The following is a 17,193-nucleotide window of genomic DNA, read 5'->3' as shown; positions in this document are numbered from 1 at the left end:
CATGCTTCTTTACTGTAGTTGCCTGATAAACTATTATCTTGGTATGAGAATGCAAAACAATATTAACGAAAACCCTACTGACTTGTCCAGTTTAAAGTCAGCTTCTCTGTAGGAGAAAGCTGAGCTTGATTAATCATGGTGTAAACAGACAAGCTGGCTAGGGTCTGACTCTGATCAGAGACTGTACTTAGGTCCGTGCATTTCATCTTTCAGGGGCTCTGCCCTCTCACTTGTGAAGGGAGGTGTTTTAAATTCTATGGTTTCTGAAGAGGTCAAAAGAGAGATAATATATTCATTGTTACATTACATTTGGTAAATTCTCTCTTAGAAAATAAATACCACTTTCCTAAATAAGACAACAATGTTAATCAATTCCAGACTTTTCTATTCCAGTGATCTACTTCAAGGAACTCCTTGCCATAGTGTGTTGACTGCTACGCTCTCAGAAAATATTATGCAAGATACCTGCTCCCCAAACTTGATCTACTTAAGACTAATTGTTCCCAAGCATCCTACATATGCTTCTCTTGCAGTGGCACAGAATCAATCAAAACTTTAAAAACTGGATCTCCCAATACATTCAAACAGATTAATTTTACTTAAATCTTCTTTCCAGGTATAGCTGGTAGTAACCTAAGCAAAGAGTTGATGCTTTAATATAGGGTTTGGTTGGAGGGCTTGAACTCAAGTGGTTCATAAATTATCCAATAAAGAGAAGAGTCAGACTACAAAATGTTTGCCAAGGTCCAAAAAAAAAGGTGGAACAGCAGGGAAGAAAAGGAAAAAAAATCACAATCAGTTTAAATTTGTAACAAAATTACCTTATATTTGTATAACTGTTTAGAATTTACCCAGTTTGTCGTTTTAAAACATTTTCAAATCTTGAAGAGGAATGATTAGGTTATAAATTTGTAGGTAACTAGGATAATTAAAAAAAATAAAAACCATTCAGCAAAGCAAACCATTTAAAAGAAGCAACCTATGTATGTATCTTTCCTCATTCCTCATGGCAGAAACAGTACAGTAAATGCTATTCTTCTATTACAGCCAACAGCCAGTGCAATCATAAGTGAAAATTTTTCTGTTTAATGTCAAGTTGAGCTGGGTCAAAAGAAACAGTTAAAAGGAAACTGAGTTTTTGAGTGGGAACTGACTGTAGAATACATTCAATTTAAAGGTTCGATCAAAGAAAATGTAAATGTGACTTGTCAAAGATGTTTCTAGAATCCTTAACCATCTCTCAATCTTTATCCGGCCACTAAGAACATACTGTGACAGAAACTTGATGTTCTGCATCACTTCCCCCCTCCCCCAAAACGTATTTTCTCTTTTGTGCTTCTATACTATCTGTCTAGAGACACTGAGAAAAATGGGGAAATGGGCTTTACTGTGGGTCCAGGAAACACCTACTGATTTTTACCCAAGGTAAGGACTCTCAAAATGAAAGTTGGACAAACAACTGTAGAGAAAAGTAAATACAAAATAAAAGCTATGGAAGTCCCTCTGAGAACTAGTGGGGAGAGAGCAATTCAACTTAAAACAGCAACAGTCTTTGAGATATTACTTGAAACAGGCAGCCCAACCGAGGTTAGGATGGAAAGCGATGACAGTAGAGTTCTTAGATCAGTCAGTTAAGGAACTGGTGTGAGTGCCACACATTACTCTTAAGAAAGAAAACAGTGTCTTTTCCTCCAACTTCTGTCATAGTTTTAGTGTTCATGTAGAAATGGCATCATTTAAAAAAACCTCAGACAGGGCTACGAGCTCAATTATCAACAGAGGTAGTAAACAAAGGAACTCCTAAGAATAGATTTTAAAATGGATCAAAGTGTGACTGTACATTCAAAACCCTAGAGCCACATAATCATCCCCAAAATGAACCGTTTTAATTTAAAAAAGCTTTAAAACACATGACAATGAAGCACTGACGTGCCTGAGGCACAGTCCCAAATCAGTGCCGACTTAAAGCTATGTCCTCTCTTCCAAGAAAGAGAAAGCAGAGAACAAAGTTCCATCTACAATGGGAAGGAACAGAGAGAACAAAAAGAAAATCAAAAGGGTGCTTGCCAGCAGCCTTGATTATTCTTCGTTTCCAGGCCACACCAGTGGAAATGCTTATTCTTCTTTATATGAGTCTTTTCTTCACAATCTTTTTTTTTAAATTGCAATCTGATGAACAAGAGATGCCCACATTTTCACTGGTGGGAGAGCCACTTTTGTGCAGTTTTTGCTTCCTCAGCGTGGGTCCTCCTTCCCTGAAAGTGCAAAGAGAGCAAGCCGACACCTGCAGGCCCAGAGCCCTGGGACTATTTCAGCTCCACTTGTAGAGCAGGGCGAAGGATTTGCTGCATTTTGTGCTTCAAAGATACAGCCTACTTTGGTTGTCCTTCTCAGTTGGCAAACTGTTCATAAAAAGCGAACTTGATCCTCTCTATGTGATGGCAAAGTTTGATAGCAGGGCCCAGTTTTAAGTCCATGCACTCTTGAACAGTGGGAAGAGTAAGGAGCAATAGGGCCTGCCCATCAATTTCCTGTTAAAGCATAAAATACAAATTATCTGTGATTGCACATGAATGGCAACTCAACCATGACAGCCCTGGTTCACTTGGTTTTGTCAAAATCAGGGTCCCTGTGCTTTTCATTATTTGCTTTTAAATACCTCTCATGGTCCTCTTGGAGAAGGCAATGGCACCCCACTCCAGTACTCTTGCCTGGAAAATCCCATGGACGGAGGAGCCTGGTAGGCTGCAGTCCATGAGGTTGCTAAGAGTCGGACACAACTGAGCGACTTCACTTTCACTTTTCACTTGCATGCATTGGAGAAAGAAATGGCAACCCACTCCAGTGTTCTTGCCTGGAGAATCCCAGGGACGGGGGAGCCTGGTGGGCTGCCGTCTATGGGGTCGCACAGAGTCGACACGACTGAAGCGACTTAGCAGCAGCAGCAGCAGCAGCAGCATGGTCCTCTATACTAATGAATCTTCAGAATGAATAATAGAAGTTTTACCACAGGTAAGAATCTATTCTGTTCTGCAGAAATCCAGTAAACTAACTAGCCTTGTAATTGACAACTAAATGTGTCGAAAGAATCATCTTTTTAGAGGAACTTTCCTAAATCTGAAAGAAAATATTACCTATAAACTACAATGTTTTCCTGAGTTGGTGATGGACAGGGAGGCCTGGTGTGCTGCGATTCATGGGGTCGCAAAGAGTCGGACACGACTGAGCGACTGAACTGAACTGAACTGAGAAGATTTTCAAAGATGTTCAGTTGTGAATCTCCTCAATTATCAAAACAAAATTTATTTCACTGTTTGAGGTCACAGACTATTTCTGTTAGATCCTAACATATTATAGATGTTATTTATTTTTTAAAACAAGCAAATTGTTATTTTGGCATAAGAGGATAATTAAGTATAGCATGCTTGATTTTAAGTTATTTAATGGAGGATGCAAACAAATTCTTAGGAAAAATAAGACTGCAGTAACAATCTGCTTCAACTGTGAAGGAAGTCAGATAAATAACTTTTTATCACGTTTCTACTCCTAAACAGGGAAATAATTTTTTATGTTTGGATAGAAGTATTTTTCCTAAGACTTGTAAATAAATTGCTATTGCTATTGTATCCACAGTCCTTTGCTAAAGAGACGCATTACTAAAAACTAAAGGTCTCTGTGATACCTGGTCTAGGAATATTCTTGCTAACGGAGCACAGTCTGTGGATCGGATGAACCGCACAACGTCCGCCACACTCCACTTCAGGGGGTTACTGTCCAGGTGAAGCCTTTCAGCAACTTCAATCCTTATTTCCTTCATTTCCCACAACAAAAGCAAAACAAATGGTGTTAGAGCTACTTCATTCTAAGAAAGTCTCTACAGAAAGTCATAACCCTTTAAAAGGCAGAATTCAAAGTGCTTTTAGGACATGATTTCTCCCAGCAAATATGCAAAAGGTCCACACACATTAGGCACTGAGAAACTGTTTGTCTTTTATAATAAGAACTATCAATGGACAAGAATGTATCTCAAAGTTTCAATATAAATAATGTGGATAATTTAACAGTGGAAAATAGTTTTAAAATCTTCCATTTGTTCCTTGGTTTATTTTAGCTCACAGTCTGTCAGGGTGCAGAAGTGAATGGGCTGGTATTTCCAATAAGAGAAGGCTTATCTAAATTATCAGGAGAAATCATTGTTAACCACTTCTGTTCAAAGACTATATTTTACAAGCAATCCAAGTTTAAAACACTAACAACTTCCATTCTCATAATGTGCGTATGTGTTATATAATATGCATATATGAATCTACCAACAAAATGGTTTAACAGGAGCCAAAAAGATAAATACTTTATTTCTATAAAACCATATATATCATAAAAAATATCAAAAAGACAGTTTTCCCTAAACTAAATGACTAATAGACTGCTAATAAACTACCAATGAAACTTCTGTAACTTAAAATAAGCTGTCATTCTGAAGGACTTTCCTCCTGATAAGGGTTATTATTATTTGATCTCCAAATAATCCTTGAAATGCAAGGAAATCTGAATTTGGGATCTTTTAAAAAGAGACTCAGGAAATTCAACTGACTCCATATTGAAGTAAGTGTAATGCCAATATCATTCACCATTAGATTGTCAAGGGAAATTGTCAAGAGAGAAAAAAGAACACTGTAGTTTTAAAATGGGTACCTTTGGTGAAGGAGGTTTATTCTCATCATCAGAAAATGAAAAAGTGCGAAGTTCTCTTTTTCTTCTCTGTCTGTCTGGAGGCAGTGATGTAGATATCTCACTTTGGGTGGGGGAGGAGGAGCATGATTTTTTTTCTGACATTTCTGACTCTTCCTGGAGCTCATCCTGCTGCTCAGATGTACTGCCTTCACTTAGGGAATCGTCATCCCCTTCATCTGGGTCCTCCTCATCTTCACCCCCACTTCCCTAGAGGACAAGGGGAGACGTGTCACTGAAATTCCAGACAAATCAGTTCCTGGACCACAAAACCATCTTCCTTGGCTAGAGATTCGAATTTAAAAAAGACCTGCAGATATTCTTTCTGTTTGAACTGTAAAGCAGGGATCTCTTGGCTTAAAGACATTACTGGTGTATCACAGATCTCGTACCTGGGGAGAGCCTGCTGGTGTATTATCAACAGACGCAGAGGAGCGCTTCTTCTTATGAACAAAAACATTTTTTCGCCTCTTTCTCCTCTTACTCGCTTTTTTCAGGGCACATGCTAAGTTACTATGCCCACCAGGTGGTCTCCCAATTCTTTTATTTTTCTTCTTTCCGTAGTAGTGTGCTAAATGTGTATGACAAAGAAAAATGAAGTAGTTTTATTATTTTTGTGTACCTCAAACCACAAGAGATTCTACTATCATAGCACAAAATGGATAGAGTATTTAAGGTTAAATTCCATATAATGGAATAATCTTAACTGTGTAGATTCTGAATGCATAGTTCAATTAGTAACTGTCAAATGCATAAACCTAGATAATCCTATCAAGATGTAAAATATCCCCATCAATGGAGAAAGTTCCCATTGTCACTCCCTCATCAGTCCCCCTCACCAGAAGTAACCATGTCTAATTTCCCTCACTATAGGTTAGTTTTGCCTCATCTAAGGAATCATTCAGTAAGTACTTTTTCCAACAAGGCTCCTTTTCACTCAGCAGAATGTTTCTGAGTTGCATTTATGTTGTATGTGTGAGACGTTCATTTCTTTTCTTTTTTTTTTTATTTATTTTATTTTTATACTTTACATAATTGTATTAGTTTTGCCAAATATCAAAATGAATCCGCCACAGGTATACATGTGTTCCCCATTCTGAACCCTCCTCCCTCCTCCCTCCCCATACCATCCCTCTGGGTCGTCCCAGTGCACTAGCCCCAAGCATCCAGTATCGTGCTTCGAACCTGGACTGGAAATTTCTTCATATTGATGAATAGCATGCTATTGTGTGAATGTACTGGCTTATCTATTCTCCTGCCGACGGGCACCTGGCTGTTTCCAAGTTTTGGCAATTATTAGATTGCAGTGAACATTCTTGTACAAGGCTTTTAGTGGGCAGGTTTTCATTTTCCTTGGGTCAATACCTAGGAATGGAATTGCTGGATCATATGGTAGACATAGAAGAAACTGCCAAGTTTTCCAAGAGGGTTATATAATTTTACACTCCTACCAGCAACGTTCGAGAGATCGAGCTGCTCGGTTCACTGCTGCTGCTCAGTTCACTGCTGCCAATGTGTGGGACTGTCAGTCTTTTTTCATTTCAGCCAATCTAGTGGATACATAGTAATTTTTCATCATAGTTTAAACCTGCATTTCCCTGACAGCTAACGCTACTGGGCACATTTTCACGTGCTTTTGGCCACTTTTTTGGTGAAGTGCCTATTCAAGTCTTTTATTCACTTTTTAAAACAGTTTTCTCTGCTTATTTCATTTTTTAAAATTGAGATGTAATTCATATAACATAAAACCCACCATTTGTAAGTGTACATATTCAGTGGTTTTTAGACACAGATAAATCCACCACCACTAATTTCAGATTAATTCCTTTTTATTTATCTTATTTTTAAATTGAGATAAAATCACATGACAACTAAACATATAAATACATACAATTGAGTCCTGTTAATGTAGTCACAATGTTGTACAACTACCAGCTTTCTCCAGTTTTAAAACTTCTCCTTTTAGTGAGTTGTGAGTTTTAGTATATTCTGGAGACAAGTTCTCTGCTGGATGTGCGTACTAAGAACCTTTTCCCCTCTGTGCCGTTCAGGGATGCCAAAACAAACAAACAATGAGGTTTTTTCTTCAAGACTGTGCACTGTCTTTTCCTTTTATAAATACTATCATTAAAAGAACAAAAGGTTTAACTTTGTAGTGTTGAATGTATTAGTTTTTCCTTCAGGTTAGTTAGTGAATTCTGTGTCCTCTCTAAGCAACTTTTACCTAGCTCAAAATCTTGAGGTACTTTTCTTGTTTTCTTCTAGAAGCTTTATAGTTTTAGTTTTACAAGAGGTCTATGACATACCTTGAATTAATTTTTGTCTATAGTGAGGTGGAACCAAGGAGTTTTGTTTTTGCCTTTTCAATTTAGATGTCCAACTGTACCAGTGCCATTTGTTGAAAGAAATTCCTTTCCCATTAGTCATTTTTGTTGAAAATCTTGTAGCTACACGTTTGTCTCTCTTTCTGGACCCTCTATTCTGTCCCATCACTCGATTTGACTATTCTTTCATCAATACTACACTCTTGATTTCTATAGTTTATGGTAAAACTTGAAGTCAGAATAAGTCCTCCAACTTTATTCTTGTCAGAATTGTTATGACTATTTTTAGGTCCTCTGTATTTTCATATGAATTATAGAATGTAAAAATACTTCAAAAAATAACACATATATAGTTTAACTCTGAGCTATACATTAAAGTAATATCAAAATATAATGTAATTTTTCTAAATGAATACTAGAGAATATAAATCCATTTGATATTACTTAAATTACTAATTGGGAAAAATTATAAGGACTCCTAAAGTCTAGGCTAATTTCAATTATCTCATTGTGAAAAATAAATTCAGACAAAAAGTGTAACATAATCCAAATAATACCGAAGGCTCAAATTGGTGTGCTTAAAACATGTGCTTATATGAACAGTACATTTCACTTAGCTCCTAATCATTGCAATCTGCCTAACTAAGTACTGAATCTGACACAACAGTAATAAGCTAGACAAACCCCACTCTTAAGAAGTTTACATTCCAATAAATGTAAGTGGAAACAAGAAGGTGAGACTCTTATATGATTTTGTGATTCATATACTGATTAGAAAACCTGTCATGCTAAATATGGACCTCGGATAAGCAGCATCACCAGCATCTGGGATCTTGTTGGAAATGCAGACACTTAGGCCCCAGATACACCCTGAAGAATCAGAATCTCCACTTCACCAAGATCCTTAGGTGATTTGCCCACATGTAAAATTAAAGACGCACAAAATTAGAGTGCCTTAAGAGAAATCTTCAAGTTTAACAGGGTAAAATCCACCTCTATATTAATTCTCCTAAGTATACCAGGGCTTATAGGATTTAAGGAAAAGTAGGATCAGAATTTTGTCTCTGGGTACAATGCCTTGACAAGACTCCAAATTAAGATCTTCATTTTGGGGACCTCCTGGTGGTCTATGGGGTCACACAGAGTCAGACACGACTGAAGCGACTTAGCAGCAGCAGCAGCAGCAGCAGCAGCAGCTGGTGGTCCAGTGGCTAAGACTCAGAGCTCCCAATGCAGGGGGCCTGGGTTTGATCCCTGGTCAGAGAACTAGATCCTGCATGCTACAACTAAAGATCCTGTGTGCCACAGCTAAGATCCCGTGCAGCAAAATAAATCAATATTTTAAAATTTTCATTCTGTGTGATTTTTTCTTTTTGCAGCTTCACAAGGGAAAAGATAAGCAATGAGAGGTAGCAGGTGTTGTTACAACACACTCCTGCCTCTTCCCTCGAAGTCTGCATGGCTGGCTGCTTCCTTCAGGTTGTTATCTGCCAGGAAGTCTTCCTTGGCCACCTGTATGAACAACATCCCAACTGCTAGCCTTCCTCACTCTCCTGCTTTGCTTCATTTTTCTCCATAGCACTTCTGCTTTTTCACTTGTTTACTATCTGTATCCCACATTAAGATGTAAACTCAATGAGAAGGAATTTTTTTCTTTACATTTGTATCCCAGTGCTAGAACAGTAGTGGCACACAGTGGACACATAAATAGTTGCAGACTGTAAAAACGGATTATATATCCTATTAAAGGCAAAAGCTAACTTATACACCGTTTGTACATAAAAGTTGGCAAACTAGGGCCCATAGTCCACATGTGGCCATGGCCTGTTTTGGTTTACATTTTTAAAAGTGTTCTTTTAAAAAATGAAAATAAAACAGAAAAAGAATATGCAAAAGCATATTCTTCCCCACATCCATGCCACACAGAGTCTTTGTCCAGCTGCAGCTCCCGAAGGACATGACTGGGTTTATAAGCTGCGTTGATCAGTAAAGTGAGGACCTGAGCTCCATTTTTAAAGCAGAAATTTGGGTTGGGAAGGAGACAAGTAGAACATTAGAACCTTGCTATTCCCTAGAATGTCACCTAGGTGATTTAAGTCTAGTCATATTAAAATATGCAAAATATAGCCTAAAATATTATCTGGCCCTTTATACAGGATGTTTGTGTCCCTCAGCTATATCTGAATATCTGCAAAATTAAAAGTTTGCAGGAGATGAGGTATGGTCAGCTGCTATTAGTGAACAAATCTGAAAAAGTTGACTCACTATACTTAGTCTTTGTAAGAACAGAACAGTTCTCAGAACACTTATCCAGAACCATTCGTGGACCGAAGAGGTTAGGACAGCACTCCAGTTTGATACAGGTTTGCCGGCAGAATTCAGTCACCCGATCTGCTGTTTTCACTATCTCGACAGTAGCTCGATAGCTCTTTCCTTTGTATCTGCCATTGGAAGACATCAGACACCAAATATATTGGGCAAGTGATTCCACAGAGAAAAATCAAGTATATTAACAGACCTGAAAAATATTTTTGCTTCTTAGAGTATTATATGTCCCTTACAGTTTGAGGATTCTGAAAACAATGAGAAATTTATATTGTACTTAAATTTATAATCTAGTAAGCTGTGACAGCTAAAAGCTGAGTTTTTTAAATTAGCAAAATAAAGTTCCTGCTTTCTGTTTCTAAGTTTCAGGTCTTCAAATAATAACTTCTACACTACTAAAAAAACAGTGACTCTTACTGAGTCTTCCTTGATCCTGAAGCAGTGATACATGGGTATGAGCCACAGACCAATAAAACCAGCCAACTGCCCTACCCCCCCATCCATGACAAAATCAGGTCAGAAAACAAAAGCAAATGTTTACAAACTTTCACAGTAACTTGCCAAAGTAATTTTATGGCTCTTAAACCTGATAACAAAAAAGCTGTTCTTGCATTTTATATCTTCTAAATTCCTTATTTCCTGTAACTCACTTTTACTATATTTTATAATAGGATTGGCTCACAATAGGATGTCAACTTAAACAAAGAAAACAAAGCTGGTCCTTTACCACAGAGCTGAGGAAGGACTGCCCCAGGGAACAGAAGCACCCTAACTTTTTCTGCGGAAACACCCGTTGAGGATGAGTGAGAAAAAAGGGCGGAGGCGCCTACTCACTTGGCCTTGAGGACCTCCCCACATCCATGCCACACAGAGTCTTTGTCCAGCTGCAGCTCCCGAAGGACACGGCTGGGTTTATAGGCTGCATTGATCAGTAAAGTGAGGACCTGTGCTCCATTTTTAAGGCAGAAATTTGGGTTGGGAAAAAGCAAAGCAGACCATTAGAACCTTCCTATCCCCTAGAATGTCACCTAGGTGATTAAGTCTAGTCATATTAATTAATAAGCATTAACAAAATAATAGTACTGAAGATATGACAGTTGACCATAGTTGCAAGTAAGACAGTAATGAGACCCTCTTAAATATTCTAAACATTATGGTCAGAAAGGAATAGGCGCAACAAACCAAGAATTACTCTTAGCATATGCTTCCCAATCCTTTACCAGTCATGAGACACACAGAAGCTTCAGCCTCTCCAGACACAGCCTCGCCACCCTAAGGCCTGAAAGGTTTGATAACCTCACATCTGTTGCCTGGAGTGTGGCACGCTGGTGGGGAAGCACAAGCCCAGCAGGTATGTATGTAACTCTGTCATGGTCCCAGGTTAACGCCACACAGCCTCTCAGGCTTAGACACCTCTCATGGTCATGCATGAGGACCATGTGGGCTCTAACAGAAGACTTTTCTACAGTGACAGAGATGAACTGCCACGTGAAGAACTGCTCAACTGAATGTTCCCTATGGAGCAAAAAATATTCACATGCCTGGTTCATTGTTCAAGACACGAGAAATGTGAGTCACTTTTGATAAAACCTGAAGGTGTCACATCTATGGCATGCTGATCCTTGTCTAAATGAGTCTATGAGACAGCTGTGAAATTTCTTTAAGTTCTTATACTCTAGGCAGGAACCTTACCTCTCTGAGGACCAGGACACAGTTCCCGGGTCCCACACACTGAGGCAGCTCAGCGATCCTTCCTTTGTTAAGATATGGCCCTGAGAAGCAACGGTGGTTGAAGTATATCTTTGGACAGCAATATTTTCCATTAATCACAACTGAGAAATGAAGAAAAACAAATATTCAGAACAGAATGCTACCCTACGCTTCTAAAGCAAGATTACTGAAGAAAAAACCAGTATATCCACTATTATATAAAGTCAGGACTTATTTTGAAGCTTCACATGCAGTCTAAGTGTGAAATACCTTATACTTAACAAAAAGTATATTATAGGGCTATCACTCTGCTGAAATTGAATATCCTGATTTACTGCAGATTAACTCCTGGTTAGTGCAATATTGTTCCAGAGCCCCATGCTTCTATCACTACAGGAAGTGGAGGATTTACTTTGAGAACTCATGATAATTTCTGAAGACCAACTACTCAACAATCAGTTCTAGAATATTTCTAGACAGTGATGGTGAATATCCAGAACTACGGTTTGTCCCTTAAAACCACTGAACTATCCCAGGGACGGGGGAGCCTGGTGGGCTGCCGTCTATGGGGTCACACAGAGTCAGACACGACTGAAGTGACTTAGCACCAGTACACTGGCAGCCTCTGATGATGCAGGAGCCCTCCCATCACTGGGATTCTTCAGAGGGCTAAAAGCATGCTGCAACCCCATCTCTAAATTCTTCAGGTATTGTGGGGTGTAACTGGGCCTAGAGAACCCTCTGTTCAACTATTTTTTGTATGAATACTGTACTCCAATATAATGTTTTTTTAACCCCTCATATTGAGTAGTTGGCAATTCAGCTACTAAATATAAAAAAAAATTCAAAAACACTATAACATCTACTTTCAGACAACGCAAAGAGAAGCTCTTCTGATGACAGCCTTGTTAACCCAAAGGAAAAGTGTATGTAAACTGTCCAGTTTTTAAAAAATATTTATTTGTTTATATGGCTGCACTGCACCTTTGTTGCAGAATGCAGGATCTCTTTTAAGTTGCACATGTGAACTCCTAGTTGCACCATGTGGGATCTAGTTCGCTGACCAGGGACTGAACCCAGGCCCCTTGCGTTGGAAGCCCAGAGTCTTAGCCACTGGACCACTAGGAAAGTCCCTTGCCCAGTGCCGACAGCACCCAGCAGGACATAGTGTTCACACTCTAATTAAGAACACAGTCTTTTATTTATTTAGTTAGTTAATTTATTCGTAGGCCACGCTGCATGACTTGCAGGATTCTTCGTTTCTCAACCAGGGATTGAACCTGGGGCCACAGCAGTGAAAGCATGGAGTACTATCCACTGGACCACCAGGAAATTCCCAAAAACTCAGTCTTAGCACATGTAGGGGCCCACTTTTCCATTTGATCTCTGTCACCCAGGTCCCCTCTGGGGATGCACCCTGCTCCTGGAAATGCTGGCAGTTTACAGCTCTCAGCTGTGAGTCTATCCTGGAATCACCCTCAGTCTAGAACTGCCCCTCAGGAGGAGAGAGCTACCTGGCCCAAGGCCCCACCCCCTGTGAGGTGGGGAGGGAGGAAGAGCTCACTTCCATAGCTGACCACTGAGGGAACACTAGGGTATGGCCACCACACCTCTGCTAGCAACACTCAGCGGCTGCACCAGCTCCAGGGCTCCCTGTGGGGCTGGAAAGGAATGCTATTACAACTGCACTGTGCCTCAACTTCTCCCTCTGCCCAGTCCTGTGTCCTTCAAGTCTTCCCAGAAGCGTTCCCAAAAGCACTCCCCTGAAACTCCTACATGCAAATATCAATCTCAGGCTCTGCTTCCAAGGTAACTTGACCTACAACAAAACCCAAAGCAAAAAGACTTTGGCTATGATCACATGAGATATTAATATCTTAATTCTGTGGTTTTAGTGGGCATTAGAATGGTCAGTAATACAACAAAAATAAAGAAATGCACAGCCCTGATCCTCCATGATGTTACAAAAAGGCAGTGGGTAGAAGAGACAAAAGTGCAAGTTTTGAACTTGAGAAATATGAGTTCCCTTTCTCACCCTTTTACTATAAGCTGTGTGACCTCTCTGTGCTTTGGTTTCTTTCTGAGGCATTCACTGAATACCACCCAAAAGCTTAAGGTGTGCTAAAACACAGAGCCAAGATGCTACGTGTCATACAACCAGCAAGAGGGAGCCAAGGAGTCCTGGTCAACAGCTTGGCCTCCAACAAGGAGCCCTGTCTCATTTAACAGGTATTGCCTACAGGATGTTTTTCAGTGTTGCTGTCTGTCTGTCTGTTTTTGCAAAATATAGACAAAATATAGTGTGTATATCATATAAAGGTTTTAAAGAAAAATAAACATCTATCTTTCAACCACCCAGTTTAAAAAAAGAGCACAATCTGGAGAGCCTCAGGTTCTTTATGAAACTCAGGGATAATATATTGACCTCCAGAGCCTTTAACACTGCCAAGTGATCAGTAAATAACAGCTAAAATATTATAAACACACAGAAATACTAGCCTAAAGATAATTAGTAAACTGAGTATATCTTAAGACAGTTGTAACTCTTTAAAATCACAATTAAGAGATCCCTCTATGAAGCTACTCCAATAAACTTAAGTTATTTTTAGATAAAGTCCACTACAGGAAATTAAAGGTCATCTTTTCCTAAGACTGTCTGAACTTATACCTGAGTCTGTGGAGCTCAGCTCCTGATTCTTCAGACCCTCATGGACAGTCCTTGAGGATGGTATTCTGCATCAAGAAAAAGCAACAAAATGTAATGAGATAGTCTTTAAGGTCAATAAAATGTGAGGATTACTTTCCTTCAAATCTAAGAAGAAAGCAAATGTGGCAGACTGCAAAATCTGTAGCAAAAAGTGCTTCCTTGATCATACTTTTTTTAAAAAAAGCAATTGTTTTAAAAGCTATTTATATGTTCTAAGGGGAAAACAACAGTATGTAGACAGTGCTGTGATACTGCACATTCAAACGAACTTGCATTTATGTGAGCAGCAAACTACAGACTGCCTTGTGGGCCTCTCAAAACACAAGTAAACTGCAGATGATCTCTGCTTGACAGTGGTTTCACTTTATGATATTTCAACTTAATGAAGGTGCAAGAGCAATATGCATTCAGCAGAAACTATACTTTGACTTTTGATCTTTTCCCTGGCTAATGTTATGCGGGATGATCCACGATCCTGGGCAGCAAACCGTCAGCCAGGAGATCACAAGGTAAACAATCAATACACTTAAAACCATTCTGTTCTTTGCTTTCAGTAGAGCAGTCAATATATTAGTTGGGTGTTCCTTGTGGCGGATGATTCTTCCACCCTGGAGGCTAATATAAGTGTCCTGAGCATGTTTAAGTTAGGCAAAGCTACGATGTTTGGTAGGTTAAGGATGTAAAATGCATTTTTCAACTTATGATATTTTCAACTTACATTAGCTTTTTTGGGACATGATCCCAGTATAAGCTGAGGAAGATCTGTACTCATTTTTTTTTTAACAGATGAAGAACAGAAACATTTTTATGTTTCCTTCTTCTATTTAACATACTTTTTATTACTTACTGTTTTTCTGGTTGAACCACTGCAATTTTTCTCTGTTTGTGTACTGTACAAAGAAAAAAAAATCCATAAATAAATGTCAAGAAAAATACAAAGACAAAGGAAAGTTACATATGCATTAAGCTAATATTTGCTTACAGCTGACCCTTGAACAACATGAGTTTGAACTGCACGGGTCTCCTTATACAGGAACTTTTTCAACAGTAATTACTGTAGTACTGCACCATCTGAGGTTGGCCGGTTCCTCAGACGCAAAACTGCAGAGACAGAGGGCCAACTATGGGACATGTACAGCTACAGATTTTGGTATCCATGGCAGATCCTGGGACCAATCCCCTGTGTATACTGAGGGACAACTACACACAGTTTACTGGTCTTTAGTATATTCAGAGAGTTGGGCAATGATTACCACAATTGATTTGAGAATATTTTTATTATCTCAAAAAGAAACCTGGTACCCCATAGCAATCACCTCTTTATTTACCACCCCTGAGCCCTAGGCAACTACCAATCTACTTTTCCTCTCTCTAGATTTGCCTGTTCCTATAAATGGAATCATACAACGTGTGCTCTTTTGTGACTGGCTTTTACTTAGCATAATGTTCTCAGACTTCATCCACATTCTGGTGTGTATTAATACCTCATTCCTTTATATTTCAGACTACTCCACATTATGGAGATATAACATTTGTTTATCCATGCTTGAGCTGATGGACATTTGGACTGTTTCCAGCATGAACATTTGTGTACACGTTTTTCTGTGGATATATGTTTTCATTTCTCATGAGTATATAACTATATTTAATACTCTGAGGATCTGCCAGGCTGTTATCCAAAGCAGCTATACAATTTTATATCCTCTGGATATAAAATGAAGCTAGCTGGCCTAGGGAGGCATAAAAATATTACTTTGGCTTTCTGTATAAAGACATATCAATACGTATTTCTAGTATTTGCTACTTAAGTATACACAGAACTAGGTTTTAAAAACAGGTGACCTTTGAACAATGCAGGGGGTTAGAGTGCCAACCCCCATGCACTCAAAGATCCATGTATAAATTTACATTCCAGTCTCTGCAGGTGCAGTTCTTCACCCATAGATTCAACCAGCCAGGGCTCATGCAGTACTGACGTATATATTTATTGAAAAAACCATGTATAAGTAGACCCACACAGTTTAAATTCGTACTGTTCAAGGGTCAACTGTACTTTAAAGGAGGTTATTTTATGGTATACAAATACCTTTCAATATTTAAAAGTAAGGGGCAGGAACACTTTAGAGTTAGGTTACTAAACATGGGCACTTGCCTCTTGCTCAATCTCTTCCTCTCACAGTTGTTGGCTCTGATGGAAGCCAACTGCTGTGCTGTGAGCGTCCCCATGAAGCAACCCAAATGGGAAGAAACTAAGCCTCCAACTGACAGCCAGCAAGGAACAGAGGCCCTCAGCCTCGCAGCCCACAAGGAAATGAATTCTTGCCCACAAACATCTGAGTAAACTTGGAAGCACACCCTCCCCCAGTTGGGCCTTGAGATGACAAGAGCCCTCCTGACACCCTGAAATGTGGCCTCACCGGAGACTCGATGCTGAGGTCCCAGCAAAGTTGTGTCAGATTCCTAACCCATAGAAACTGTGAGATAATAAATGTTTTGTTGCAATGAATAATTTCCTAGGCAGGAACGGATAACCAGAATATAATTTTATTGTTCTCTCAAATGTCCAGATTCATCCTACTTGATAACAGCCAAACAACATACTATTTAACAATCAAACCTTCAACCCAGAAGTAGACAGTTACCTCGTGCTCGGCGAGGAGTGCTAAGGGGATGGCCATTGGTTTCACACCAGCCCAAAGGAAATATATCCATTGATTCCACATTCACAATAAATTCAGGTATGGGCTTCTTAGAACCTGTTTAGATTTAAAAAACAATTTTAAGACCACTGAATAGTTTCTTCATAAACTACTTCCTAGACAGTGTTCTAGTAGACAGTATCCAGTGTTCTACTGTTGCAAAGGACACAAAGTTTCTTTAGCAAGTTTCCTTTACAAAAGTCATACTTCTGCCCAGGTGGCATAGTGGTAAAGAATCCGCCTGCCAATGCAGGAGACACAAGCCCTTGGGTCGGGAAGAGTTACTGCAGTCGGCAGGAAATGGTAACCTGCCTCAGTATTCTTACCTAGAAAAGTCCATGGATAGAGGAGCCTGGTGGGCTACAGTCCATAGACTGGCAAAGAGTCAGACACGGCAGAGCAAATACACACATACTTTTTCATGTGCAACAAACATTTATAAAAGAGTAAACTGTCCCCCAATAATGATCAAAACGGGCAGTCAATGTACAGGGTGACCCTTAGTTAGGGAACAGCAAATAAGCTAGTAGAACTACTAGTAATATGCAGATGGTAGACAAATATGGTAGTGAATTCCATGAAATAACTGGAAAATAAAAGGCAAAAGTTATAGTTCTACTCATTTAAAAAACATCAGTTCTGGTACTCAGGCACAAGCCAGGAGGTAGAAAAGGTAGCTCAAATCAGAAACTGATAAAGA

The 17,193-nt window shown here is 39.2% G+C and overlaps 1 protein-coding gene across 13 annotated transcripts in view; it reads right to left on the bottom strand.

The window, feature by feature from the left end:
• SFMBT1 (Scm like with four mbt domains 1) overlaps window positions 1-17,193 on the bottom strand; it is a 121,049-nt gene that overhangs the window by 3,363 nt on the left and 100,493 nt on the right. For 11 of the 13 annotated variants that reach the window (XM_061396694.1, XM_061396686.1, XM_061396695.1 and 8 more), the window contains 10 exons: window positions 16,437-16,550; window positions 14,642-14,684; window positions 13,756-13,820; window positions 11,070-11,209; window positions 10,212-10,321; window positions 9,318-9,493; window positions 5,121-5,299; window positions 4,693-4,938; window positions 3,683-3,811; window positions 1,865-2,531 (listed from right to left, as the gene is read on the bottom strand). In XM_061396694.1, the coding sequence (XP_061252678.1) occupies window positions 2,391-2,531; window positions 3,683-3,811; window positions 4,693-4,938; window positions 5,121-5,299; window positions 9,318-9,493; window positions 10,212-10,321; window positions 11,070-11,209; window positions 13,756-13,820; window positions 14,642-14,684; window positions 16,437-16,550 (1,343 nt within the window). In that variant the 3' untranslated portion in view covers window positions 1,865-2,390. Of the gene's footprint in view, window positions 1-1,864; window positions 2,532-3,682; window positions 3,812-4,692; window positions 4,939-5,120; window positions 5,300-9,317; window positions 9,494-10,211; window positions 10,322-11,069; window positions 11,210-13,755; window positions 13,821-14,641; window positions 14,685-16,436; window positions 16,551-17,193 lie in introns of those variants that run through there. The other 2 variants (XR_009732536.1, XM_061396687.1) reach the window with 1 other exon arrangement.

Source organism: Bos javanicus, chromosome 22 (assembly GCF_032452875.1).
Source record: "Bos javanicus breed banteng chromosome 22, ARS-OSU_banteng_1.0, whole genome shotgun sequence".
NCBI classification, from domain to species: Eukaryota; Metazoa; Chordata; class Mammalia; order Artiodactyla; family Bovidae; genus Bos; species Bos javanicus.
The sequence above is the reverse complement of the archived record's forward strand: the minus strand, read 5'-3'. Positions and strand labels throughout refer to the sequence as shown.